Below are 24,043 nucleotides of genomic sequence, written 5' to 3'. Positions count from 1 at the left end.
TGCTTGTGTTTGTTTTCCCCTCTACTATGAGCTATAAAATTGTTCTACTGTTATTATATTTCTCCATACCATACAACTTAGTTGCACTAAATATTGCTGCACCTTAATTTCTCTTTAATCATTTCTTGTGTGTTAGTCTTCTCTCCCAACAAGGTTATAAGTACCTTGAGGTCAAGGAGCTTATTCTGTGTTTCTTATTTTATTGTTTCCCCCATAGCAGTCACCACAGGACTAAACACACAGTAAATGTAGAATAACTACTGATAAAAACCTCCCTAAAGGGACTTCAGGAAACTGGTCTTTTTGAGAAATGTCCACCTTAACAACATTTCACCAGAGTTTGTCCAGGCTATTTAACTCAGCTAGGGCATAGGGCGCAGGCTGTCAAGTTTGGGAGTTTGAACCATGTACAGATCAATTAGCTTTATTCAGAACAAAATTCTATTCCTTGGACACAACTGACCATATTCTTACAAGTTTTGCAAATGGGATCTATCAGTCATCATAGGAACCAGGCAAGAAAATGTGAATGTCTTTAGGTGAATTTGTTCCTGGTGTCCTGGGAGTTTCCCAGACTGGATTCCATGAACTCAAAACTCATAACATTCAGGTTCATTCCTCATCTGTAAAATGGAGATTATAACCCTAGCGCTACAATTCATACATTTTTTTTTGTGAACAGTGTTTTGCAAACAATAAAGTGTTATAAAACAGAAGCTAGCTTCTTCCAAGTGAAAACATTTTAATGGACTAGCTCATGGCTTCTGCTTATTTCCTTGTCTTCAAAAGGTAACCTTTCCTTTTTTTTTTTTGATGCTTTTTGGGGTCTCCCACTTCGCATGCAGGTGTTAAGCTGGGCTTATCATTTAGGATGAACAGAGCAAGTATTCTGCTGGGGTTGGGTTTTATATCAAGCCAATGAATGCATAAAAACCGTGGCATCAATAAAAAAAAATAGTGTTATTTATTTAAAGTAGCCATTGAGCAGGCTCCAAATTGCTATTATCTAGAGCTTCATTGGCCTAAATACAAGCTTTTGTAAGCCTCTTGGTCAGTTGCTGGCTCCAGACATGCTTTGGGATAGAATCCTGTAGCTTTGGGAGTTCTGATTTGTGGAATTCTTAGCACTGTTCTGAGCCAATAGCAACTCCTCTGAAGGACTTCTGTATGTAACTCTTCCCAGAATGAAACCCCCATGGCGGTGAGTAGGAGGTTTTGTGTTATGAGCCAAGGGCTCTTCTGTGTTAGGGACCGTGCAAATATTGTGGAGTCATCCATTACTGCTGCAAAAAAGCATCGCCCTCCTGTAAGAAAGACTTCTTAATATTGCCAGGGGTAGGACTAGAAGGAAAAGCCTCTTGTGGAATTTTGGGCTAGAACTGCTATGGAAATGCTCAGTTCACTTGTGAGATCTATCAATGTCAAAAACTAACTATTGTCTTATTTGTCCTCAGCATAAATGGCAAAGCACTACTGAGATCTTGGGGAAGGAATTTAACACACAGAGGCCGATCAAAAGGAAAGCTCTTAAAGCAGATGGCAGTCTATGTCTCTCTTCCTGTTTAGACAGACAGACAGCAAAATACAAGTGTCCTGTGCATACCGAACACATCCCTTCCACTGTATTATCAATGCACTGTGTGATATTCTGATGACTTGAAAGAATTCATACAGAATCAACAAGTATTTATCCAATGATTCGTGAGTAAAGGGCTCTGTCCAAACAACTAGAATACAATACTACATAGGATAAAAGCACAAAAGATATGCAAAGTCCTATGTGACATCTAAGAGAGAAGGGGAGGTCATTATTAACAAGAGTGGTAGAAAAGCCTCCACACAGGAGGTGACATTTAAATTACGTTTTAAAGGATAGGTAGGAATTACAAAGGCAAGATCCAGGAGGGAAGAGAGGACTTGATTAGCTCCCAGATTGTCTTTCTTATCCACAAGGAATCATCAAATCACCTAATATTAGGCAGAATCTATAAATAATCAGGCATATGCAAAATACATACTATATATGTATATATATATATATATATGTATGTATATACATATATAAATACACACACATATATATACGCACATATATACAAATGTACATGCATATATGTATATATCTGTATATGTCTATATCTATACTTATATACACACGTATACACATGCGCGCACACACACAAACATACATATTAGATAAAAGATAACCTTTTATCTAATGGGAGGCACTGATAACTAGAAGGATTATGAAAGGTTTCCTGCAGATGGTAGTATTTGAGCTTAGCTCTGAAGGAAGCCCAGATTGTGAGGCAGAGGTGAGGAGGGAAAACAGCCAGTACAAAAGGCATGGGAGTGGGAAATGGGGTGTCAAGTGTAAGGGACAGCAAATGGGCCAGTATGAAGGGACTATTGAGTGCAGGACATATAAACTTGCAAGCATGTATTGTGTTATAGGTATAAGTAACCTAGGGCACACTTCATATCTAGAAAAGAACGTCTCTGTTCCTAAGCAACACAACAGGCTGTCATATGACCAGAATGTGACCTAGGGACTGTGGGCCAGCTGTGCTACAGCATTGACTTCCAAAGTAATTTGTATCACAATGCTCCTTTGGGAATAAATACTCTGCCAGATTGGCTTGAAAATTAGTCTTATTTGGATTTCAGAAAAACCTGGAAAGACTTACATGAGCTGATGCTGAGTGAAGTGAGCAGAACCAGGAAAATATTGTACACAATAAAAACAACATCGTGCAATGATCAAATATGATAGACTTGGCACTTAGCAATATAATGATCCAAGACAATTCCAAAAGACTCATGAAAGAAAATGCTATCCACGTTCAGAGAAATAATTGATGGAGTCTAAATGCAGATCAAAGCATACTATTTTCACTTTCTTTGTTATGTTTTTTTCCCTTTTGTTCTATTTGTTCTTTTACAACATGACTGATGTTGACATATGTTTAACATGATTGCACATGTCTAACTCATATCAGATTGCTTGCCATCATGGGAAGGGGAGAGACACAAGAGGGAGGGAGAAAAAAATCTGGAACTCAAAATCTTATAAAAAATTAGCCTTGAAAACTATCTTTACATGTAATTGGGAAAAAAAATGCTATTTTTTTTAAAAGAAGAAAATTAGCCCTGTTATAGCCCCATTACATCCTTAGTGGTGTCTAGGCCATGAGAAGAAACTTTTCTTGTCTTTGATGGAGTTATGTATATGCATTGTCCCTAGGAAAAAATCATAAGTTTGGAGGATTCTTATGTAAGGATCTAGCAGACGATCTCAGGGTTGGCATCTGGAAGGGTTCATCTCTCAGGAAGCCTTGGCTGAGTTTCTTTATCTAGCTTGCCTATATTTCTTCACTTCCTCACTCAATAGCCTTTTTTTTTCCTGATGACTTTTTCTGCTGTCTTAGCAAAGGCAGTCCATCCTCTGTACAGTACCTGCCAGAAACTTGGGCAAACTGGGCAAACCACCATGGGTGGCCTTACACTCAATTGGCAGCACCTTCTCAGGAGGCAGTGAGGTCTAGTAGAAAAAGCCCTGCCAAGGAATCCAAAGTCCTAGTCTTCTGCCAGAAGTCCTGGCTCTGCCTAGTACTAGCTAGTTGACCTCAGACAAGATGCTTCACCTGTCTGAGACTATTTCCTCATTTGTAATCCTCCTTCCATTCCTCCACCCATCCTTGCCCTGCCTACCTAATAGGTTTATTGTGAGGAACAAGTAAGAGTGTGGTTGCCCAAAATTTTTGAAAAGTTAGAGCACTAAGGACTTGGGGGAAGAACTCCATCCATACCTTCCCATTCCTACTGGCAGAGCTCTGGAGTTCCTTGGCCAGGGCAAATCCTTTTGTTTCATGGAGAGGAGTTTAAAATACAGAAACTCATAGGAAAAATGACAGTCACCAGAAGATACATGGAAAGGTCTAAAGGAAAGTTGAAGATGGGAGAGCCATCAAATATTTTAAGGACTCTCATATACCTAGAGGCATTTAGGTAGCCCAGTGGGTATAGGATCCAGAATAAGGAAAACCTGAGTTTGAATTTTGCCTCAGTCTCTTATTAGTTGTGTGACCCTGGGCAACAAAGTCTTTCACCTTCTGTCTGCCTCAGTTTCCTCATCTGTAAAATGGACATAATAGTAGCACCTCTCTGACAGGCTTATTGTGAGGATCAAATGAGTTAACATACGTAAACTACTTTGCAAATCTTAAATCACTATATAAATACTAAATATTATTATTGTTATGGTTGTTATTATTATTGTTTTTATCAGTAGTAGTAGTAGTAGTAGTAGTAGTAGTAGTAGTAGTAGTGATGGTGGTTGTAGTAGTAGTAGTAATATGTATTAGACTTGAGTGGAAATTGCAGAAAAGCAGATTTCAATTTGATATAAAGGGGAAAAAAAACTTCTTAACAATTAAAACTCCCCCAAAATAGAATGGATAGCTTCAGCTGGTGATGAGTTCATCTTCACTCAAGGGTTTTAAGTAAAAGATTGATGACTGTTGTCCGGGCATGTTGTGGAGGGAACTCTTGTCTAGGCAGATGTTGAATTAGATGACTCTGAGATCTGCTCCAATTGTAAATTCTGTGATAACAAATTCTTTCTTTGATGTTAGATTCCATTCAGGGGGGAAAAGAGAGAAAGTTTGGAGGTACTAGACATGCAAAGAGGACAGAGGGGAGGGAGCCAGTAGAGAAGAAAAGATGAAGATGCATCTTTAGAAAGAGAGGATAACTTCCAAAACAAGGCCCTAGGGGAGGAAAAAGAGAATGAGGTCAAAGACACACCATGTGTCTTAGTGAGACAGGGGTACACCTCTTTTTGTTTGAAGAAAGGGAAGAAGAGAGTGGGGTGGGATGATGCTATGAAGTTTCAAGGAAGAACTGAGGGAGCTTAACATGCCATAGAAATACAGATTGTTAGTATTGTCTTTCTCAAAACCAACATTCATACAAACTTATGAGATTCAAATGTTATAATATTGCCCCAGTTATATATGGATGAAGTGGTGCCTCCAGTGAAACTATGAAGTACTATTGTATTGTCAAAGCTATTTCATGATTAATACAATAATTATCTCATATATTATCTCAGATAATATATCTAATATTATCTCTTTGGTTCTTCTCAGTGTTCTCTATATAAAAAGGGCATTTCATCTGTTTACAAAAGGAATACAGTTAGGGTAGCACTACAAATTGGGAAGGCTTACTTAAGTGAAGAAATTCATGAACCAGAGTGGGGAAACATGAGAAAGAACATTTGAGTGAAGATGAATGGAAAGAGAGAAGCAATTTTGTCATTGGTGTGTACTACAGACTATTGAGACAGAAAGAAGAAATAGCAGGAAACATCACAAATTGATTGCAGTAGCATAATGTAGTAATCATGGGGGACTTCATTATCTAGCTATCTGCTGGAGCTTTTTGTCCAGCAAAAGGAGAAGAGCTAATAATACTTTCATTTTACTTAACAAACATACAATCCTTCAAAAAGTGGAGGGACCAAGAAGGGGAAATTCTATAATGGGTCTGATTTTCACTAATAGGGAGAAACAGGTTGCTAGAGAGGAAAAAATGATGGGAACATTGCGAAGGAAGTAACCATTCCATCTTAGCATTTCCTTTGGAGGAGAGAAAAGCTTTGAATGGTTTGAAAAGAATCTTAGATCTAGGGACAACAGATTTCAAAGGAACAGCTAGATATTATCCCATAGATTAAAATTCTAAGGAGGAAGTCGGTCTGGGAGGGATGAGAAATGTGCGAGAACGAAATTCTGAAGACCCAAAGGACAACATTTACAATGAAGAGGAAAAACAGGACTTATAGTCATAGATTATAGAGCTGAAAGGCATATGAGAAGCTGTCTAGTTCGATTCACTTATTTTTCAGAGTAGAAAATTGAAATCTAGGGAGGTTAAGACATACCCAAGGCCTCACAGGTAGGATTCTAAACCAGGTCCTCTGACTCCAAAGCCAGTGTTCTTTCCATTGTGCTCTCTGCCTCCCTGTACTTGCTTCCAAAGACAAATGAGGAGATAGTAAAGTATCATCTAGCTGCCCTTAATGAATTCAAATCACCATTCTTAGATGAATCATGATCTTAGATATAGAAAGAACTAGTAGATATGATGGCTGAGCCACTTTTCAATGATATTTGAAAGACTGTGGTGAATGAGAGATATTCCACAGGAAAGGTGAAAGGCACATTATCCCAACATCAGAAAAAGAGAGTGAACAGAATCTGGAAAATATAGCCAGTGACTTGACTTTTATTCCTGGGAAAATTCTAGAATAGATAATTAAAGAGATAGTTTACAAACCTCTAGAAATGGAAGTGATCCCAAAGAGCCAGCATGACTTCATTGAATGCAAGTTATGCCAGATTAACCTTATAGTACTTCCTCCTTTGATCTAGTGACTATACTGGTGGATCAGGGGAATGATGCTTTTTACTACCTAAATTTTAGCATTATCTAATACTGTTCACAGGGAAAGATGGAAGGACTTGGATGAGATGACAATACAATTAGATGCATTTGGAATCATTGTTAAGTCTGAACTCAAAGAGTAAGATGTTAAGGATTTTGTTTCAATTTAGCATGAGGTTTCTCCAGTGGGCATCCCAGGACTTGGCTCTTTATTTTTTTGGTCAATGGCTTGTATACAGGTAGCTAGGTGGGGTAGTGGATAGAGTCAAGTAGATCTGATTTCAAGTCCTGCCCCATATACTTCCTAGCCATGTGACCCCGAGTAAATCACTTAACCCCTCTAAGGGAGATACAAGCTCATTAGTGTTATGGATGATCCTTCTGTAATGTGGAAATATTTAGCATAGCAAAGAGATTAGGGAACTGTAAGTTATCCAGATAAGAAGACATTGCATTTCATTAAATATATTCTCTTGTGAGGAATCTTGCCCAACCATGTGGTGGAAGGAAAAAAAGTGAAGATGTTTCTCAAGTACATGCTTCTATTTCTAAACTACAGAGAGGGATTCAGGGTGTTGGCGTGGAAAAGGCCTTGGATTTAGAGCCAGAGGACCTGAGTTTGAATCATACCTCTGCTATTCATTATCTATGTGACATTGAAAAGGAATACTTCTCTTTGGATTTCATTTCTTCAATGACAGAGATGGACTAGATGACCTCTGAAGTACCTTTGAAATCAAAGTTCTATTGTCCTTTTAACTGTGTATTTGTTGTTGTTTGTCCTTAGTCAAACAGGACCATGGCATCAGGGAGGTGATGCCATGACATGCAAGTGAATTGGAATCAAGTGAGGGAGGGCTGTGCAAAAGTCACCAGCCTCACTTTCTTCTCCAGAGGCATCTGGGTCCAGTGGCCAGATACAGGTGGATGGAGATGGTCTTTTTAAGCTAAGGTCTTTAACAGGTCTCAGTTTGACTGAGGCCATGCCTATTCAGTGATTAAGGCTAAGAAGTGAGGCAAAGAATAGCCTCTTTGCCTAGCTAAAAAAAAAAAATCAATCTGGGAGGGAAAGACCCTCTGGGTTTTTGGCCAAAACAGAAACAATTGCTATTTATATTCACTCTGAGTCAATTAGGGCCTCAAATGATCAGGATTATTGTGTTCAAATATTTGAAGGGGGGTAAGATTAGTGTGGTTCTATTTATCCCCAAAGAACAAACTGGGAACAGAGGGTAGAAGTTGTAAAGAGGAATATTTGTGCCTGATTTCAGATAAAAGTCCCTTACAGAGCTATCACAAAATGGAATAGGATGTTTTGGGACATAATGTGTTGGCTTGTCATTGGAGGATTTCAAGCAGAGGCAAGATAAACAGTTCTCATGTATGCTTCAGTAGAGATTCCTTTTTGAGTATGGATTGGACTAGATGTCTACTTGTGGTCCCTTCCAATTACAAAATTTTGTGATTGTGAGAAGGATGTTAGTTTATGGCCAAAACTCCTTGAACTCTACCTCTAATCTAGCCTTACCATATCTTTCTAGCCTTTTCTCCCACGATTCTACATGACCCTTCTATTCCAGGCAGACTGGCCTATTCAATGTTCTATATACTACACATTTAGATTTTAGTGTCTTGGTTTGTGCTACTTTCTTTACCTGGAATATTCTTTCCTTTCTATCTGAATTTTATCAATCTTTCTAGAATCAATCCAAATCTATGTCTTCAATTCAACTGAATTCTTGGATTCAATTCAATTCAACACATATTTGGCTACCACCTATTATGTAAGATCCTGTGTGCTTTGTTGTGGTACATACAGTGCACTCACATGGAGGTCAGAAGAAGAGTCCAAGAACACGCTGAAGAACTTTAGTATCAGTTGGGAGACATAAGAGACACTGGCACGGGACCACCCAGCAGTGCTCACATTTAGAGCTAATGTTCTATGAACAAAGTACAATTGTAGTAGTACAAAGGTAACGTGAGATGCACAGCTCTGGAAACATCTCCATCCCAAATGCCCAAATGGACTATTTGTGTCCCACCTGTAGTAGAGCCTTCTCAGCTCACATTGCACCAACCAGCCACTGAACACACTGTACCTTAACCGTAACATAGTGATTTCATTGGTCAAAGGATGTCAAAGATGGACAACAAAAATGAAGTATAAGATAGACAAAGTCCCTGCCTATAAGAAGTTTACCACCTAGTGGAGAGAATGAGACATTTACCAAAAAAAAAAACCCCAACCAAAAAACATATTACATATCATAATAAATCTGTAGATAATCTAAAAAGACAGAATAAAATTGTCATGAGGAAGGTATTAAAACATTCTATGACTGTTTAGAGAATGGAGAGAAAATGTTTGTCTTTGGAAGGGATCAAAGGTTCTTGGAGGGAGATGGCATTTACCCCTTGAAGGATGAGTAAAATTCTGAAAGCTAGAAAGGATGGCATTTCTGGTTGTGGGAACAGGCATGGAGGTAGGAAACTGCAGAGGTATATTTGGAGAATAGATAGTACTCCAGTATGGCTGGAGTGTAGGAGTGGGTGAAGAGGAAGAGTAGAAGATAAGGCTGTAAAGAAAGGTTGAGGCCATTATCTTGAGGGACTTGAATGCCAGGCTTGATTTTTAGGCAGAGGAATGGCATGATTGGAACTGTGCTATAGGAAGTTAATATGATTGCTAGTCTGTGTAGAGTGGAATGGAAGCAGGGGGGAGGAAGGAGAGGAGTTAGGAATACCAGTAAGAAAGCTATTGTAACTAGTTCAGGAGATAACTAGTTCAGCCTCTAAATATGTACCCCCACCTGAAGTTATCTAGTCCTTTTGATGTACAGGACCACAGACTTTTCAAGCGAAAGGACCCAGAGATACCATCTAGTTTAAACTTTCACATTTTAAAAATGAGAAAACTGTGACTCAGGAAGCCACTTACCAAAGGTCAGACATTTATTAGTGGCAGAGCTGGGACTAGACTATAGGTCTCCTAAATCCAAGAATAATTGCAGTACTTCTTTGTACCAATTATTTGATGCAATACACATGACTTGACAGTGTGTGTGTGTGTGTGTGTGTGTGTGTGTGTGTGTGACAGAGAGAGAGAGAGAGAGAGAGAGAGAGAGAGAGAGAGAGAGAGAGAGAGAAGGAAGGAAGGAAGGAAGGAAGGAAGGAAGGAAGGAAGGAAGGAAGGAAGGAAGGAAGGAAGGAAGGAAGGAAGGAAGGAAGGAAGGAAGGAAGGAAGGAAGGAAGGAAGGGAGAGAGAGATAATGAGAATGGGAGCAGAGAGACTTTGGCTTTTATGCGTCTTTGGTAAAGTTGTCTCTCACAGCTTTGCACTTACCCACAGCACCTGAGTTCTTTTGCACATAAATGATATTCAATGAAGAGTAGCTGGTCTGTTTTTTTTCTTTATCATGTTAGTATTAGCTTAATATTAACTCTGATACTTGCATCAGTATTTAAACTTAAAAGTGAAAAGTATAAAATTCCAATTGAAAAAATCACAAAATGTTAGACACAAAAGGAACATTAAAGATCATCAGCTACAATGTCCTTATTTTACCTGAGGAAACTGAGGCCCAGAGAAGGGAAATCCTTACTCAAGTTCCCACACGCAGTTAGGGGAAAGGCATGGGTTAGAATCCTGGGCCCTTTCTTTGTGCTCTTTTAAAAGCCTACCTTAAAGTAGGTAGGAATTTAGGCCTCTATTCTGGGTGTATGGCCTGGTCAACGCAAATGAAAGAGAGGAGATAATTCTTCAAAATTCATCACAAAGCTCCAGGCCTCTGTTAGGTTGGTGACAGGTTCTCTGACACTCAGCCATCAGTGAATTCAAACCAGATCAACCTCAATTTGAAGCAACTAGACTTTGGCTAGTGCTTTGTGGTTGAGACATAATCTTCCTTAGATAGACTGGGGAATTCCCTTTCTTCCCTAGATTGGGGTAAAACAAAAACAAAAACCTTTGCTGCCTGAGTTGGTAGGGGGTGGGAGATTAGAGAGTGCAGAGGGGGTATCTGAGATTACATTTTTTACTTTAGTGTTTTCAAGACAGTAAGGAATGCTTTTTTGTTTTGTTTTGTTTTGTTTTTTCCTCCTCTTTCTCAGTCTAGTCTCCGATATGGAAAGTACAAGAAAAGAGGAAAAGAGTTGTTTTTTGGAGAGGTAATCTTGGCTGAAATTGTCACACAGAAAGGGGTGATTTAAGATCTGAGGGGTGTGGAGGTGACAGATAATGTGAAATATACAGTATGTAGCATATGGACTCTAAATCGATGTAATACAAAGCTGTCTCTGTGTCTGTGTCTCTGTCTCTCTTTCTCATCTTTTAAGAGGAACAGGCAAAGAGAAAAGAGAGCTTATTTGTTTTCCTATGAAGGGAAGGAAAATAGCCGAAGGCGCTGGAGACCTCGGGCATCCCTGGATTTTCCCCTCTCCAGATAAATAAATTACAGCTGCGGAAGACGCGAAATTATTTTTCCAATTGACGGCGGGGGAGAGTCAGCCCTCCCCCTCCGGTCTCCGCGCTTGGGCGCAGGCGAATCGAGAGCAAGACGGGGCAGCAGGGGCAGCAGCGGCAGCAGCGGCGCGGCAGCAGCGGCAGCAGCTGGGACCGCGCCGCCGCCGCCAGCAGCTCTGCTACCTGGGAGAGCGCCTGCCCCTCTAGGCAGCTTCCCGAGGCGGCTCCAGCTGTGGCTCCAGAGGTGGCTGGGTCCGCCGCTGGGAAATGGGCGAGGATGAGGGGCAGGGCGAGCTCTACTTGCTGGGGGCCCTTTGGAGGGCCGCTGGTTTAGGCTGAGCCCTGCCCCCTTTCCCCTCCCGCCCTGACGCTCCCGCCCTCCCCACCCCCCCATCCAAGTCTGTGGCGCTTCTGAGTCTTGGACTGGTCTCTTTTAAAGAGAGGGGCAGCTCGGTGTGAGATCCAAGTGAGGGAAAGGGGCGCACTGTTTGGGACTGGTTCAACGCTCTGACTCACCATGCGGGATCTGGCCATCGAGATCGGGGTCCGAGTACTCCTCTTTGGGGTCTTTGTGTAAGTACTGGCAAATGTGGGTAGGGCATGGAGGGATGTATTCAAACCGGGTCTAGGGCTCAACTTTCTTCACACCGTTATCAGCCCTGGGGCCGGGGCGCCCCTTAGGCGCCTGCTTTCTAAGCAAGCTTGGGGTGTTTAGAGGATTACTTAGAGTACTGTATACTCTGTTTTCCCAGGAACCCTGGCTCCTGAGCTCCTGTGTGTGGGTATGTGTGTGTGTGTGTGTGTGTGTGTGTGTGTGTGTGTGTGTGTGTGTGTGTGTGTAGGGGGTTGAGAGCACGTGCTCGGGGGTAAACTGAGTCAGAACTAGCGTTTCGCTAGCTGCGATCAGCACCTACCTCCTCGTCCTGGCTGGAGCCTCTGCAAGGAAGGCAGTTGGAAGTGCTCTATAGAGGTTGAGGAGGCAGAACTCGGTGGTTGTATCTCCTGCTACCCCTGCTTCCACAAGATACTTGGAGATACAACTCGGATTTTAGCGCACTTGGCTTCTGTCCTACTGCACCCTTACCCTGGGTGAGCAGATTCTGCAAAGGGGTATCGCAGCGAGACGAAGGCTTTTGTCTCGGAATGAAAGATTTTGTCTCAGAATTCCTGGATTCTGTGATTTTAAAACAAAATTTAAAAAAAAAAGAAAAAGAAAACATATGGAGACGGAGATGGAGATGAACTAGTTTCCTACTAGAGGCTGACTGTGTCCGTATCTCTGTATGTCTGTGCTGGTACTGTGGTACTCTCTTTAAGCTGTGTTTCCAAAAAGCCCCTTGACGTAGGGTTTTGTTTTTGTTTTTGTTCTTGAGGAGGTTGGAGACATTTTTCAGCAAGGAAAACTGTTGCCAGTTAGGAAACAAACCTTCCACTGGTCTGGATGGCCACCCCTGCCGGTGGACTTTGAAGTCTGTGAAGTTCACGGGGGAATTCTTGTGCAGTCGTCTAAGTGTAAGAGAACAGGGAAGAAAAATCAGACCATAACTGAAGGTTGAGCTGAGCTTTTCTGGTGACTTTTGGCTCAGCTCAGTGCAGAGCCTGGGAAACCTTTTGTTAGGGAAAGGAACAGGTCATACATCTTCTGGGGATGACCTCCTTCGAGTTTCTTAAATTGTCCACCACAGCCAGAGTCTTAAATGTCTCTGGCTCATGTTAACTTCCTGATTTGCCTAAGCTGCAGTGAGCTATTGAGTGCCTGGACCTTTCACTGATGAGCTCCTGGAGCTCCCTCAGCAACTGTGTCATAGCAAAGTTGATAGATCTCAGATGACCAAACACATGTTAAGACACTTCCCATCACCTGTGCTTCCTCTCCCATTAGGCAACAAACCACCAAGTAGGCCTTCCCAGAGTTGGATTTTTGCTTCCAGGAAATGTAGCCAACGTACAACTACCCCTTTCAGGCTTTCCTGTTGCCCCAGTGTTCCCCCTCAACCTGTGGCTTACTTTCTGCCTCTATTTTAAATGCATAATCTTAGAAAATGATCAGCTAGAGTTGAACGAACTTTCAGGATTTTATTTCCAGCACTCCAGTAGACTCACATCTGTCTATCCCTCCCCTCCCCTTTTGTTGTAAAACATCAGGAACATAATATCCAGAGGATTTTACCCTTTCTTTTAGGAAACTTCAAGCACCATCTTCCATTTGGTGTTCATTGGGTGGGAAATAGTCCTGCTCTTAAGTTCTTTCTTGGCCAGGGATGAAATTTACCCTGATAATTTATTCCCATCATCCAGAGAGGGCAATGAACTCTCCCAGATGAAAGGAAATCCCTGCTCTTCCCCCTTCTTCAGTTCTAACACTAGTCTCATTCACTGGCAACAAGAAAAGAGAACTTTACATCTGATCTTACTTCATTTGCTAAATTTGAAGAAATGCTCTCTCCTGCTCCCTCCCCATCTTCCTCATCTTAAGAACAGGAATTAAAAGGCTATGATTTCATTTTAATCAAATAAAGACTGTTAGCATTTTCTCTTTGCCCTGCTTAATTGGATTCTCATTGGATGAAAAAAAAACAAAAAGAAACATCAGTGATCAGGAAATATGTGTTGAATGCCTGGATGTCAGTTGAATCAGAGTAGCTCAGAATATTGGACTACCTTGAGTTTACTACCCCTGGGACCCTTTGGTTTGATCTGTTGGAAGTTATGAATGATCAAAATGCTCCATGCATTCCAAAATGCAGGGCTAAGTAATCTGAAATTCCTTTTCCAAGTCTGCTTTCAGATTTTTCCCCTGATGATGATATGGATCTTTTACAAAAATAAAGTAGTCTATTGATGGATTTACCACCTTGTCCATTTTGGTTTTGCATGCCTCCTGTTTCCTGCAAGATGGTAATACTGAAGCAATTCAGGCAACTAAAGTCTTTCTTCCAAATCTCCTCATATTAATGGACATTGGACCAACAGAGGGTTAATTTTTCTGTTTGGAGTTGAAACCTTGGGTGAGGTGACACCCTGGTGTCGAAAATTTCTTGCTCTTGAATTTAATGGAATTTTATAGTCATGCCCCTCAACTGTCAAAGAGTCATCTCTCATTGGTGTTTGATACTGGATAGAAACAAATTGAAGAGTCCAGGTCAACTTATCACAGCTCACAGAGTTCTTCTGAAGATCAACTGAGATAATATTTGTAAGGTGCACAGTGCTTGGCACATAGTAATCAACCATTGTTTATTAAGCAACTACTTTGTGTCAGCAACTGTGCTCAGTGCTAGTGATACAGAAAGAAGCATAAGACAGTCCCTGTCCTCAAATCCCCTTACAATCTATAACATGAAAACAAATATATACAAGGGAAGCTATATATAGCAACAAAGCAAAATATGTACATAGTAGGTACTTAATAGATGCGTATTCCTCCATTTATATTCCTCTCTTCTGCTTTAGGAGGCCTTATACTTGGTGAAAGGACTGTGGCCAAATTCATGTGTGTGTTTATAAGTAATGGATCAATTTTTAACCATAGGTCCATAAATTGGGAACTAGAAGGAATCTTAGAGGTTATAGAGTTCAATTCCCTCCTTTTACAGATAAGGAAACTGAGACGCAGAGAGGTAGAGATTCTTTTTCGTCAGGAGTAGTAGAGTCAGTATTCACACCCAAGTCTTCTGACTATACGCTTTCATCTATTCCATGCTTGTTATCTCAATTTCCAAGGGTGAGAATAAACAAGCTGACAGAATCTGATTCTGATAGGCTCAGTGTGTAAGCAATTAGGGACTACAGCTAGATCCCAATTAGTACAAATAATGAGCTTCCTGAAGTAGTTCTATTATTTGAATTTGCACTACATATTTCCATTGGGCTGGAACCAATCACCATATTTTACCTACTTATAACTCCAAATAGTGTGAACTTGAATATACGTGGCCACTTCATGGGATTCATTACTCACACTAATTGGGACCTAGCTGTATTGCTTCAGGGTTCACTGTCACATATGGAATGATGCAGATGGGTCCACTGAATTAGACCCATTAGAGCTCTTAGTTCATGCCACTCTGCTGAAATATAGAATCCTAATTCATGGGTGGACAGCTAGGTGGCGCTGTGGATAGAGTGACACGCTTGAAGTCGAGAAGACTTGAATTCAAACCTGGTTTCAGATACTTACTAGCTAAGTGACCCTGGGCAAGTGACTTAACCCTTTTTACCTCAGTTTCCTCATCTGTAAAATGAGCTGGAGAAGGAAATGGCAAACCAGTCCTGTATCTTTGCCAAGAAAACCCCAAGTGGGGTCACAAAGAATCAGACAAGACTGAAACAACCGAACAACAGTTTGAAAACTGCATATTCAAGAACAACCTTAAACTACATCTCCTTAAGTAGGTAAGACAAATTCCTGTAATGCCAAGGCTTTCAGGACAATTACTACTTCTCCTTTTTCCTTTGAAAACAGTCAAGATATACATTCTATCTCACAAGCTTGGAAAATGTCTAGTTGTTCTCTGAGGGGTGTTCAACCCTAAGAACCTGCAATCTCTGTGAGGGTCTTGATGAGGTGAAGTGTTTAAAGAGTAGCAAGAGCATGGATTAAGACCCAGGAGATCCAGGTTCCAGCCTGAGCTTTATTGGTCTGCCAGGTGGGTGAGCCTAGACAAGTCACTCAGAGTGGCTGGGCTTCAGTTATCTTATCTGTCAAGAAAGAAGTTTGTTTGAAGCGCATGATCTCTAAGATCCCTTCTGGGTCCTTTGTGGCTCTGAAGTACCATGCTAGAAGAAACACTATATTAATCGGCATGGGCCAAATATAGAAATAACTTAACCTATAACAAATTGGGCTACCAGAAAGTAATGATTTTTAATAGAATCTGGCAGCCCTAGCCAGAGCATGGAAACTGTATTTCAATTTCAGTTCACTGATTATTAGCTTTGAATGACCCAAGTATGGGGATGGCCGGAGAAGATGGAGGCAGGGTGGCACATTAATCATAATACCTCACATAGCACTTAAGAAGTACAAGGTAAATGTAGGAATGAATGAATAATAAATTTATTACATGATTACTATGTGTACAAATGTCAGATAGTACCTGCCCTCAAGGAACATATATTTTATCATATCACAGAGCATAGAGAGGGGTAGTGGCCAGGGAAGGGGTATTTTGGGCTAGGAATTTGCCGAGATGATGCATGGAGTCATTTGATTGACTTTTCAGGGATGGTTATATGGATTTACTAATTCTTCCCAGAGCAAGGTAAACTCTCAGCAGAACTGAAGAGTAATGTGGAGTGATATGTGAAGAAGATATTCTCTAGTTTAACCTTCATAACAACCCTGTGTGTGAGCAGACCAGTGCAAATGTTAGTCTTCCCAGATCAGGAAATTAAAAAGTGAAGGAATTTGCCCAAGGTGCTTCCCCTGTGGCAGAGCTGTGACTTGAACCTAGGGCTTCTGACTCTCAACCCACAGCTCTCCATTAAATCACATGATAAAGCATGACCCTGATGATCTTTTACTTCCTGTGACTTTGGTTAGCAAATTCCAAAGCCAACTCTGGACTTTGTTCACTAAGAAGTCAGCTTGTAGCAAAACAGCCTCATGTTCTAATGAGCTAAGTCTACCAATCTTAATGATTGGAACAAAAACATCTACAACTCATTAGGAATCCCTGATCAAACCAATTATCCCCAGTTGTACTTTTAACTTTGAAACGCAAATGAGCATCACTCAGAATAGTATTTGGGGGCCAGCTTTACCCTGAGATCTGAATGTCAATGAACAGCAGCTGATTATGACCAAGATTTGCATTCTACAAAGGCAAATGACATTTATTCAGAAAACAGCTTCTGTGGATAGGTTTTCCTGGTTCTTTTAGTAGCTAGTGGTGAAATCTATGGATTTGTTGATTTGAATAGAAATGACAGTATCTCTAGGCTCACCCACCTGGCAGAGCCAATAAAGCTCAGGCTGGAACCTGGATCTCCTGAGTCTTAATCCATGCTCTTGCTACTCTTCAAACACTTCACCTCATCAAGACCCTCACAGAGATTGCAGGTTCTTAGGGTTGAACACCCCTCAGAGAACAACTAGACATTTTCCAATAAACTAACATCACTTTTTTCTTCTTGTGGCCTCTACCATTTTAGCAGAATCAAAGAAGTTTGGATTTTTAAGAGCTAGAAGAAACCTTAGATCATGTATTCCAAACAGTCCTTATTTTATACATTTAAGGTAGCTAGTATCCAGAGGAATTACCCAAGGTAGGACAGGTAGTGAATAGCGGAGCTGGGATGAAAACTCGGGTCCTCTAATTACAAATCTGCCTTTTTTATGGTACTATGCTATCTCCACTTCATTCAAAGATCTCCTTATTTATGTAACACTGACATAAAGAATCTTAGAAGAGTAATAATCTGAAATCAAAACGCTGATTTATTGTAAAAGCAGCTGATTGGACTCCTCCTAGAAGGCAGCTATGGAATAGTAGCTAGCACATGACTTAGGATTCCAGAGATTCACTTTGCTTCTGGATCTGTCATTGACTTGCTATGTGACCCTGGGCAAGTTATTCCTCTCTGGGAATCAGTTTCCTCTTCTGTAACATGAGGAAGTTGGCTTGAAAATCCCTAAGGGCCCTTCCAACCCTGACTTTGAGATGCTAGGAGTTCGTGGGCAGAAGGTATGGAAATGAAGATTTTCTTTTCTTCTCACTTTTAGCGATATCACAGACTTATTTTTCTTCCTGACCCCTCCTTCTTCCTTCCCTTCTCCAGAGAGCTATCCATTATAACCAAGAATAAAAAAGACAATAAAAGAAAAAGAAGCAAATCAGCAAAACTAGTCAATAAATTAACATGTTAATTTAAATACATTAATAATTAGTTTAAGAAATTAACTGTCCAATAAATTGGACAGTATATGCAATATTCTCCAATCAAGGCCATCTCCTAGATGTATTGTCTCCTTTCTTCTTTGGGGCCAAGGTTGATTACTATAATTTCTTGCCTTTCACATCTAATTTGTGTTGTTGCTGTTCTCTCTATTTGCACTGTTGTAGTCATTGCTTGTATTTTTTTCTAGGCTCTTCTTCCATTTGTATGAGTTCATGTGTTTTTCTATGCTTCTCTGTATTCCTCACATTCATCATTCCCTGTAGTTTAGTAATATTACATTCTCTTCATGCATCAAAATTGGTTTAGCCATTTCCCGATTGACAGGGTTCTATTTTTTCCCCAGATCTTTGCTACTAAAATATGCTGCTATGAATATCTTGGCTTATATACCTTTCTTTCTATCACTGAATTCCATAGGGTTACAAGCTTAACAATGGGATATCTGGTTCCAAAAGTATGAATATTTGAATCACTTTCTTAGCATTATTGCAAATTGCTTTCTACAATGTTTGGAACAATGCACAGTTCTAATAATAATGAATTAGTGTACTTGTATTTATGCAATGACATAATATTTTCATACATGAACTCTCTCAGGAATATTTCCCAGCTACATATAGGGGAAATTTTCATATTGGAAAGAAATGATCAAAAATATATAAAATAGGTAATTTCGATTGCTTAAACTTGAAAAGCTTTTGCATAAACCAGGGTTGGGGAACCTGTGGCTTCAAGACCACATGTGGCCTTCTAGGTCCTTGGGTGCAGCCTTTTGACTGAGTCTAAGTTTTACAGAACTAATCCTTTTAAAAAAGGGATTTGTTCTGTGAAGTTTGGATTCAGTCACAGGGCCACATTTGAAGACCTAGAGGGCCACACGAGGCCTTGAAGCCACATGTTCCTTACCCCCGGGCCATAAAGGAAAAAAGGAAAGCTATTGATGAGATATGAGGGAATTTTTGAATTAAATACGTCTGAAAGATATTGATACCCAAGATTTATTGGGAAGTAATGCAAATGTATAAGACCAAGAGCTATTCTCCCATGAATAAGTGATCAAGAACAGGAACAAGCCTTTTTTCAAAAAAAGAGTTTCAAAGTATAGACAAGCATTTAAAATAATATGCCAAATCATTAATAATATGATAAATGCAAATCACGACTCTGAGATTTCATCTAATAATGAGAAAATTGCAAGGGTGACAGAATTTGGGAATTGTCAATTTTGGAGTCATGTAAATACAGGAATACTTAATACACTATTATTGGAGCTGTGCATTAGTCCAACCATTAGGGAAAGCAATTTGCAATAATGCTAAAAAGTGATTAAAAAATCCACACCCTAGGAACCAAATATCCCAATGTTATGCATATATTCCCAAGGGGTTCAGTGATAAAAATGCCCCATATACATTAAAATATTCATAGTAACACCTTTCTTTTTTTCTCCCTTCCTTCTTCCTTCCTCCCTCTCTTCCCTTCTTCCTTCCTTTATTCTTTTCTTCCTTCCTTCCTTTCTTCATTTCTCTCTTCCTTTCTTTCACTTGGGAACAAAATAGATGTGCATTGATTGGGGAATAAAACCAAAAGTGATATATGAATGGAATGGAATAAAACCAAAAATGATGAATGTGAAGATACAGATAAGCATTGAAGTGTTAGGTGAATTCATGTAAATTGAAATAAGAAAAACAAGGAGTATAAGCAATGACTAAAATAATATAAATGGAAAGAACAACAACAACAGAACTTAGATGTATAGTAGCCAAAAAGCCCCAAGGGAGAGAGGAGAAAATGTATTTTCCTCACTTCTTTGAAGAGGTGAGGGACTTGGAGTGTGGAACATTACTTATACACACCTGCATATACACACACACACATATGTCTATATGCATATCTGCATACATGTGTGTATATATACATATATACATACATTGTATATACTAATTATATGCTTGGTGTGTGACTTTCAATATTTATTCAGGTCATAGATTGTTTTGATCTATTAACCACCAGCTTATTGTGGTAGATGATATAAAATGTTGGTCTAAACTGAATTTCTATCAATCTGCTTTCTAGTTTTTCTTTTCTTTTCTCTTCAACTAGGGGATTCTTTCCAAGGAGATATATATTCTCAGTTTGATTAAGCACTTAGTTAATGAGTTCATTTGGGAAATGGAGATTTTTCTTTTTCTTTTTTTTTAACGCTTTTATTTAAAAATTTGAGTTCCAAATTCTCTCTCTCTCTTCCCTACCCCCTCCCTGAGACAGTAAGCAACCAGATATAGGTTATACATATGCAATTATGTAAAACATTTCCACATTAGTCATTTTGTACAAGAAGACTCAAACAAAAGAAAAAAAAGGAAGAAATATATTCAATCAATATTAGTTCTTTCCCTAGAGGCAGATAGTATGTTTTATCATTAGTCCTTTGGGATTGTCTTGGATCGTTGTATTGCTGAAACAATGTTGCTGTTACTGTGTACAACATTCTCGGATTCTGTTCACTTCACCATGCATCAGTTTCATGTAAATCTTTCCAGGTTTTCCTCAAATCATCCTGCTTGTCATTTCTTACAGCACAATAATATTTCATTACAATCATATATACCACAGCTTGTTTAGTATTTCCCAATTGATGGGCATCCCTTTGATTTCCAATTCTTAGCCACCACAAAAAGACCTGCTATAAATATTTTTGTACAAATAGGTCCTTTTCCCTTTTTTCTGGATATCTTTGGGATATAGACCTAGCAGTGGTATTGTTGGATCAAAGAGTATGCACAGTGTTATAGCTCTTTGGGCATAATTGAAATGGAGATTTTTCAATTGGCATTTAATTTTTATTTGCATCTATCTGTCTGTCTGTCTATCTATCTATCTATCCATCTCAGATTTCTTTTGGTATAAATGTTCTGCAGTCTATAGATATCAGACTAGCCTTCAGCATTTTAACTGCCTAAAAACAAATTTTACTTGTAAAAAGAAAACATGTGTCCTTTTAATACAGACGTATCTCTTTAATACATTGAAATTATTTAATGAAATTCAAACACTGAAATGTATTCATTCTGGCACATCTCACTATAAGTGAGATGTAGAAGTATTGAAAATAAAGTAAGAAAATCAATGGGAGGTTCTTTATATTACAAGATTATTCTTCATTTTACAAAAAGATTGACTTTAAGGTTCCCATAAATAGTCAACTCATATTTCAAGAAAGATAATTGTATATTCAACATTTTATTAACAAATGACTTATGGGAAACAGATACAATATGCTTTGTAAATCAAAGTATCTCTTTCCTGTCTGATATTGTGTTGAGGTCTTAGTCCTTATTCTCTTCTCACCATTTCCCCTCCTCCTCACCCCCTGCCCTGCACCTGACATATCCACCATTGATGACCAAAGACCAAACTATTGAAATCTCTGTCCCTTGGCATTGGCCTTTCTCTCTCATTTGGGTTACTGTTCCTGGGCAGAAGGTCAGGGACTTTGTCTGATCCTTCTTCCTGTGCCAAGAGTAGGGGACAGTAGATGGGTAACCAGAGCATTGCAGTGGTAGCCATGAAATTTTTAAAGATTCAGGGAAAGACCCACAATGTTTGATGAATTATCTGTGGAAGATTAGTGGAAGGGCATGAGTCAAAGACTGAACAGGATGAGAAGGCATGGATAGGTTGCAAGTGATAATAGTAGAGGGAATACCCACAACGGTATAGATCATGTGTCTATAGAAGTAGGGATAAGGATAGTAATAGGGATTAGACTTGTGATTTCATTTGTTTAGGGAACTCCCAGGTAAGGAAATTCCCTCCACTACTGTAGGTCAACACCTTCTCCCTAGCTTATCATCTTAGAGTACTTCCTGGAGCACTGAGAGATTAAATGAATTACCCAGGGTCACAGTCAGTATGTATCAGAAGTGAGACTCAAAGCCAGGAGGCCTTTCTGTATTCAAGGCTAACTCTCTATTCACAAAGCTATACTAACTCTCAGTCTATAGCAGTATTAGTTAATTATCATTGTCAACTTTTATTATGTTATTTTCAAACATTAACCTACTGAAATTATTCTAAAAACATGTTTAGAAAATTTATTTGCATACGGTAGCCTCCAAATATATATTTGTTTAATGAATAATATCTTTTTAAAACTCTTAATTTCTTTGTTATTGTTCAGTCATATATAACTGACTCACCATGATTCCATGTGGAATTTTCTTGGTAAAGATATTGCCTTCTCCAGCTCATTTTACAGATGAGGAAATTGAGGCAAACAGTGTTAAGTGATTTGCTCAGAGTAACACAGCTAGTAAGTGTCTGGGGCTAGATTTGAACTCATGAAAATTAGTTTTCCTGACTCCAGGCCTTGGAGCTCTATCTACTGGACCACATAGCTGCCTGACTGAATGGCTAAACCATATCTGACATATGAATAGAATGGAATATAACTAAAATGATGGATATGAAGAATAGAGTGAAGCATGGTAAGACATGTGAACTCATGTAACTTGAAGTAAGAAGAATCAGAAAAAAAATATAAGCAATGACTACAAGAATGTAAGTTTGAAAGAACAATGCCAACAACAAAAATTGGGCATGAAAGGTAGGAAATTATACTCATCAACGTTGGCCCCAAATAAGGAAGGAGACAATGCATCTCCCTTCTTTGAAGAGGTGACGGACTTTGGGTGTGAAACATTGCATATACACACATGCACAATACATATGCATGTATTTATTTGCATATATGTATATATGTGAACATGCATTACACACACACACAATGTGTATCAATTATTTATTTGGTGTGTTTTTAATAGGTCAAATATCTTAATTCCTAAACATACAGAATACACTAGGCACATTCCACTGGATATATTTATCCTTTTGGGTTCTTTTGGGTTCTTTCAAGGTGGATGCTAGAGCAAATGTGTGTGTGGATCTATTTTTCTTCTTTCCTGGAAGCCTTTTGCTTGGTATCTGATTAATGAATGAAACACCTCTTTTGAAATATTATTCACCATAGTAGAAAGAGTTGGCTTTACTGAGAATTCCAAGAATTGGTATTTCCTTATAATACTACAAGAAAAACAACCAATCTCATAACCTGTGGATATAGTTATCTCAACTTATCCTAAAGATTATTCCTTTTATGACCCACATAGGACTCACAAAAGATTTGGAAACCGTCTTCTGGATTTTGTTTGTTTGTTGCTATGAATGATTCTTTAACTAATAAAAAATGTAGTCTTCCTAACTCTGCTTCTTTTGAAACAAACTGCTGTTCCAGTTCATGGATGAGTTGCATACCAGTCTGTCACTGATTTATAGAAAAGAAGCTCTTTTAGGGAATGAGAATGATACCTATCAATAGATGTTGATGGAAATCCCCATTGTACAGACTGAAGTCAAACAACTTGCCATGTCAAGGTGATACTATCAGATGTCCTATACAGGCTAGGAGAGAAACACAGAGGAGTTCAAATGATTAAGTATGGACCAAGGGATAATTTAGTAGCCTTCAAATATATGAGGACTAGTCACATGGAAGATGATGGTGGTTGGCTCTGTTCCATTTTCACTAGGTATAAAAAACAAAGGAAACTGGCTACAGCAGCAGCTTGGAATGGATTTCAGTTACTAAAAGAAGCACTTCTTCATAGAAGGAGTTGTTAATCACTGTGAGATGTTTCTTTATTCTCCTGAGCCTGCAGCATTAGTATCATTAATTCCTATTGTTCTAGATAGAGTCTTGAGAAAAACAAAGATGGATGTAAGCTTTGTCATTCAACAAAACTAATGTGAGCTATAATACTAACAATAAATACACATATAATATATTTTAAGATTTAGAATATTTTAAGGATGTGGGGGAGTTGTCTATGTGGTTTTCCTTTCACCAATAGAGGTCACAGTTTCTTTACAACTTATCAGATGGCCTACGAGAGTTGTTATAACCAAAAATTCTTTCCCCTTCCAGGCAATCTGGTAATAAATCTCTCTAAGTTAAGAGAGGCAGGCCTTTGACCAAGAGACACACAATCTAGTGTTTGTATAGCACTTAACAGCTTCTACTTATTTATTTATTTGTTTGTTTGTTTGTTTATTTATTTATTTATTTAATTTTTAATTTGTGGAATAAAACAAGCATTTCCATGACATAATATAATAAAAAGATGATTGTACATGAAACAACAAATCTATTATGTACAACTT

General features: G+C 39.1%; 1 protein-coding gene across 1 annotated transcript in view; it reads left to right on the top strand.

Annotated features, from left to right (window-relative positions):
• Positions 1–10,934: 10,934 nt before the first annotated feature.
• Positions 10,935–24,043, top strand: part of PLPP4 (phospholipid phosphatase 4) — a 214,346-nt gene continuing 201,237 nt past the window's right edge. The window contains exon 1 of the mRNA XM_020988236.2: positions 10,935–11,488. Coding sequence (XP_020843895.1) covers positions 11,433–11,488 — 56 coding nt within the window. The 5' untranslated portion in view covers positions 10,935–11,432. The remainder of the gene's footprint in view (positions 11,489–24,043) is intronic.

The sequence above is a fragment of the Phascolarctos cinereus genome, unplaced genomic scaffold (genome assembly GCF_003287225.1).
Source record: "Phascolarctos cinereus isolate Bilbo 61053 unplaced genomic scaffold, phaCin_HiC Scaffold_3;HRSCAF=262, whole genome shotgun sequence".
In the NCBI taxonomy this organism is placed as follows: domain Eukaryota; kingdom Metazoa; phylum Chordata; class Mammalia; order Diprotodontia; family Phascolarctidae; genus Phascolarctos; species Phascolarctos cinereus.
This window is presented reverse-complemented; position numbering and strand designations above follow the sequence as displayed.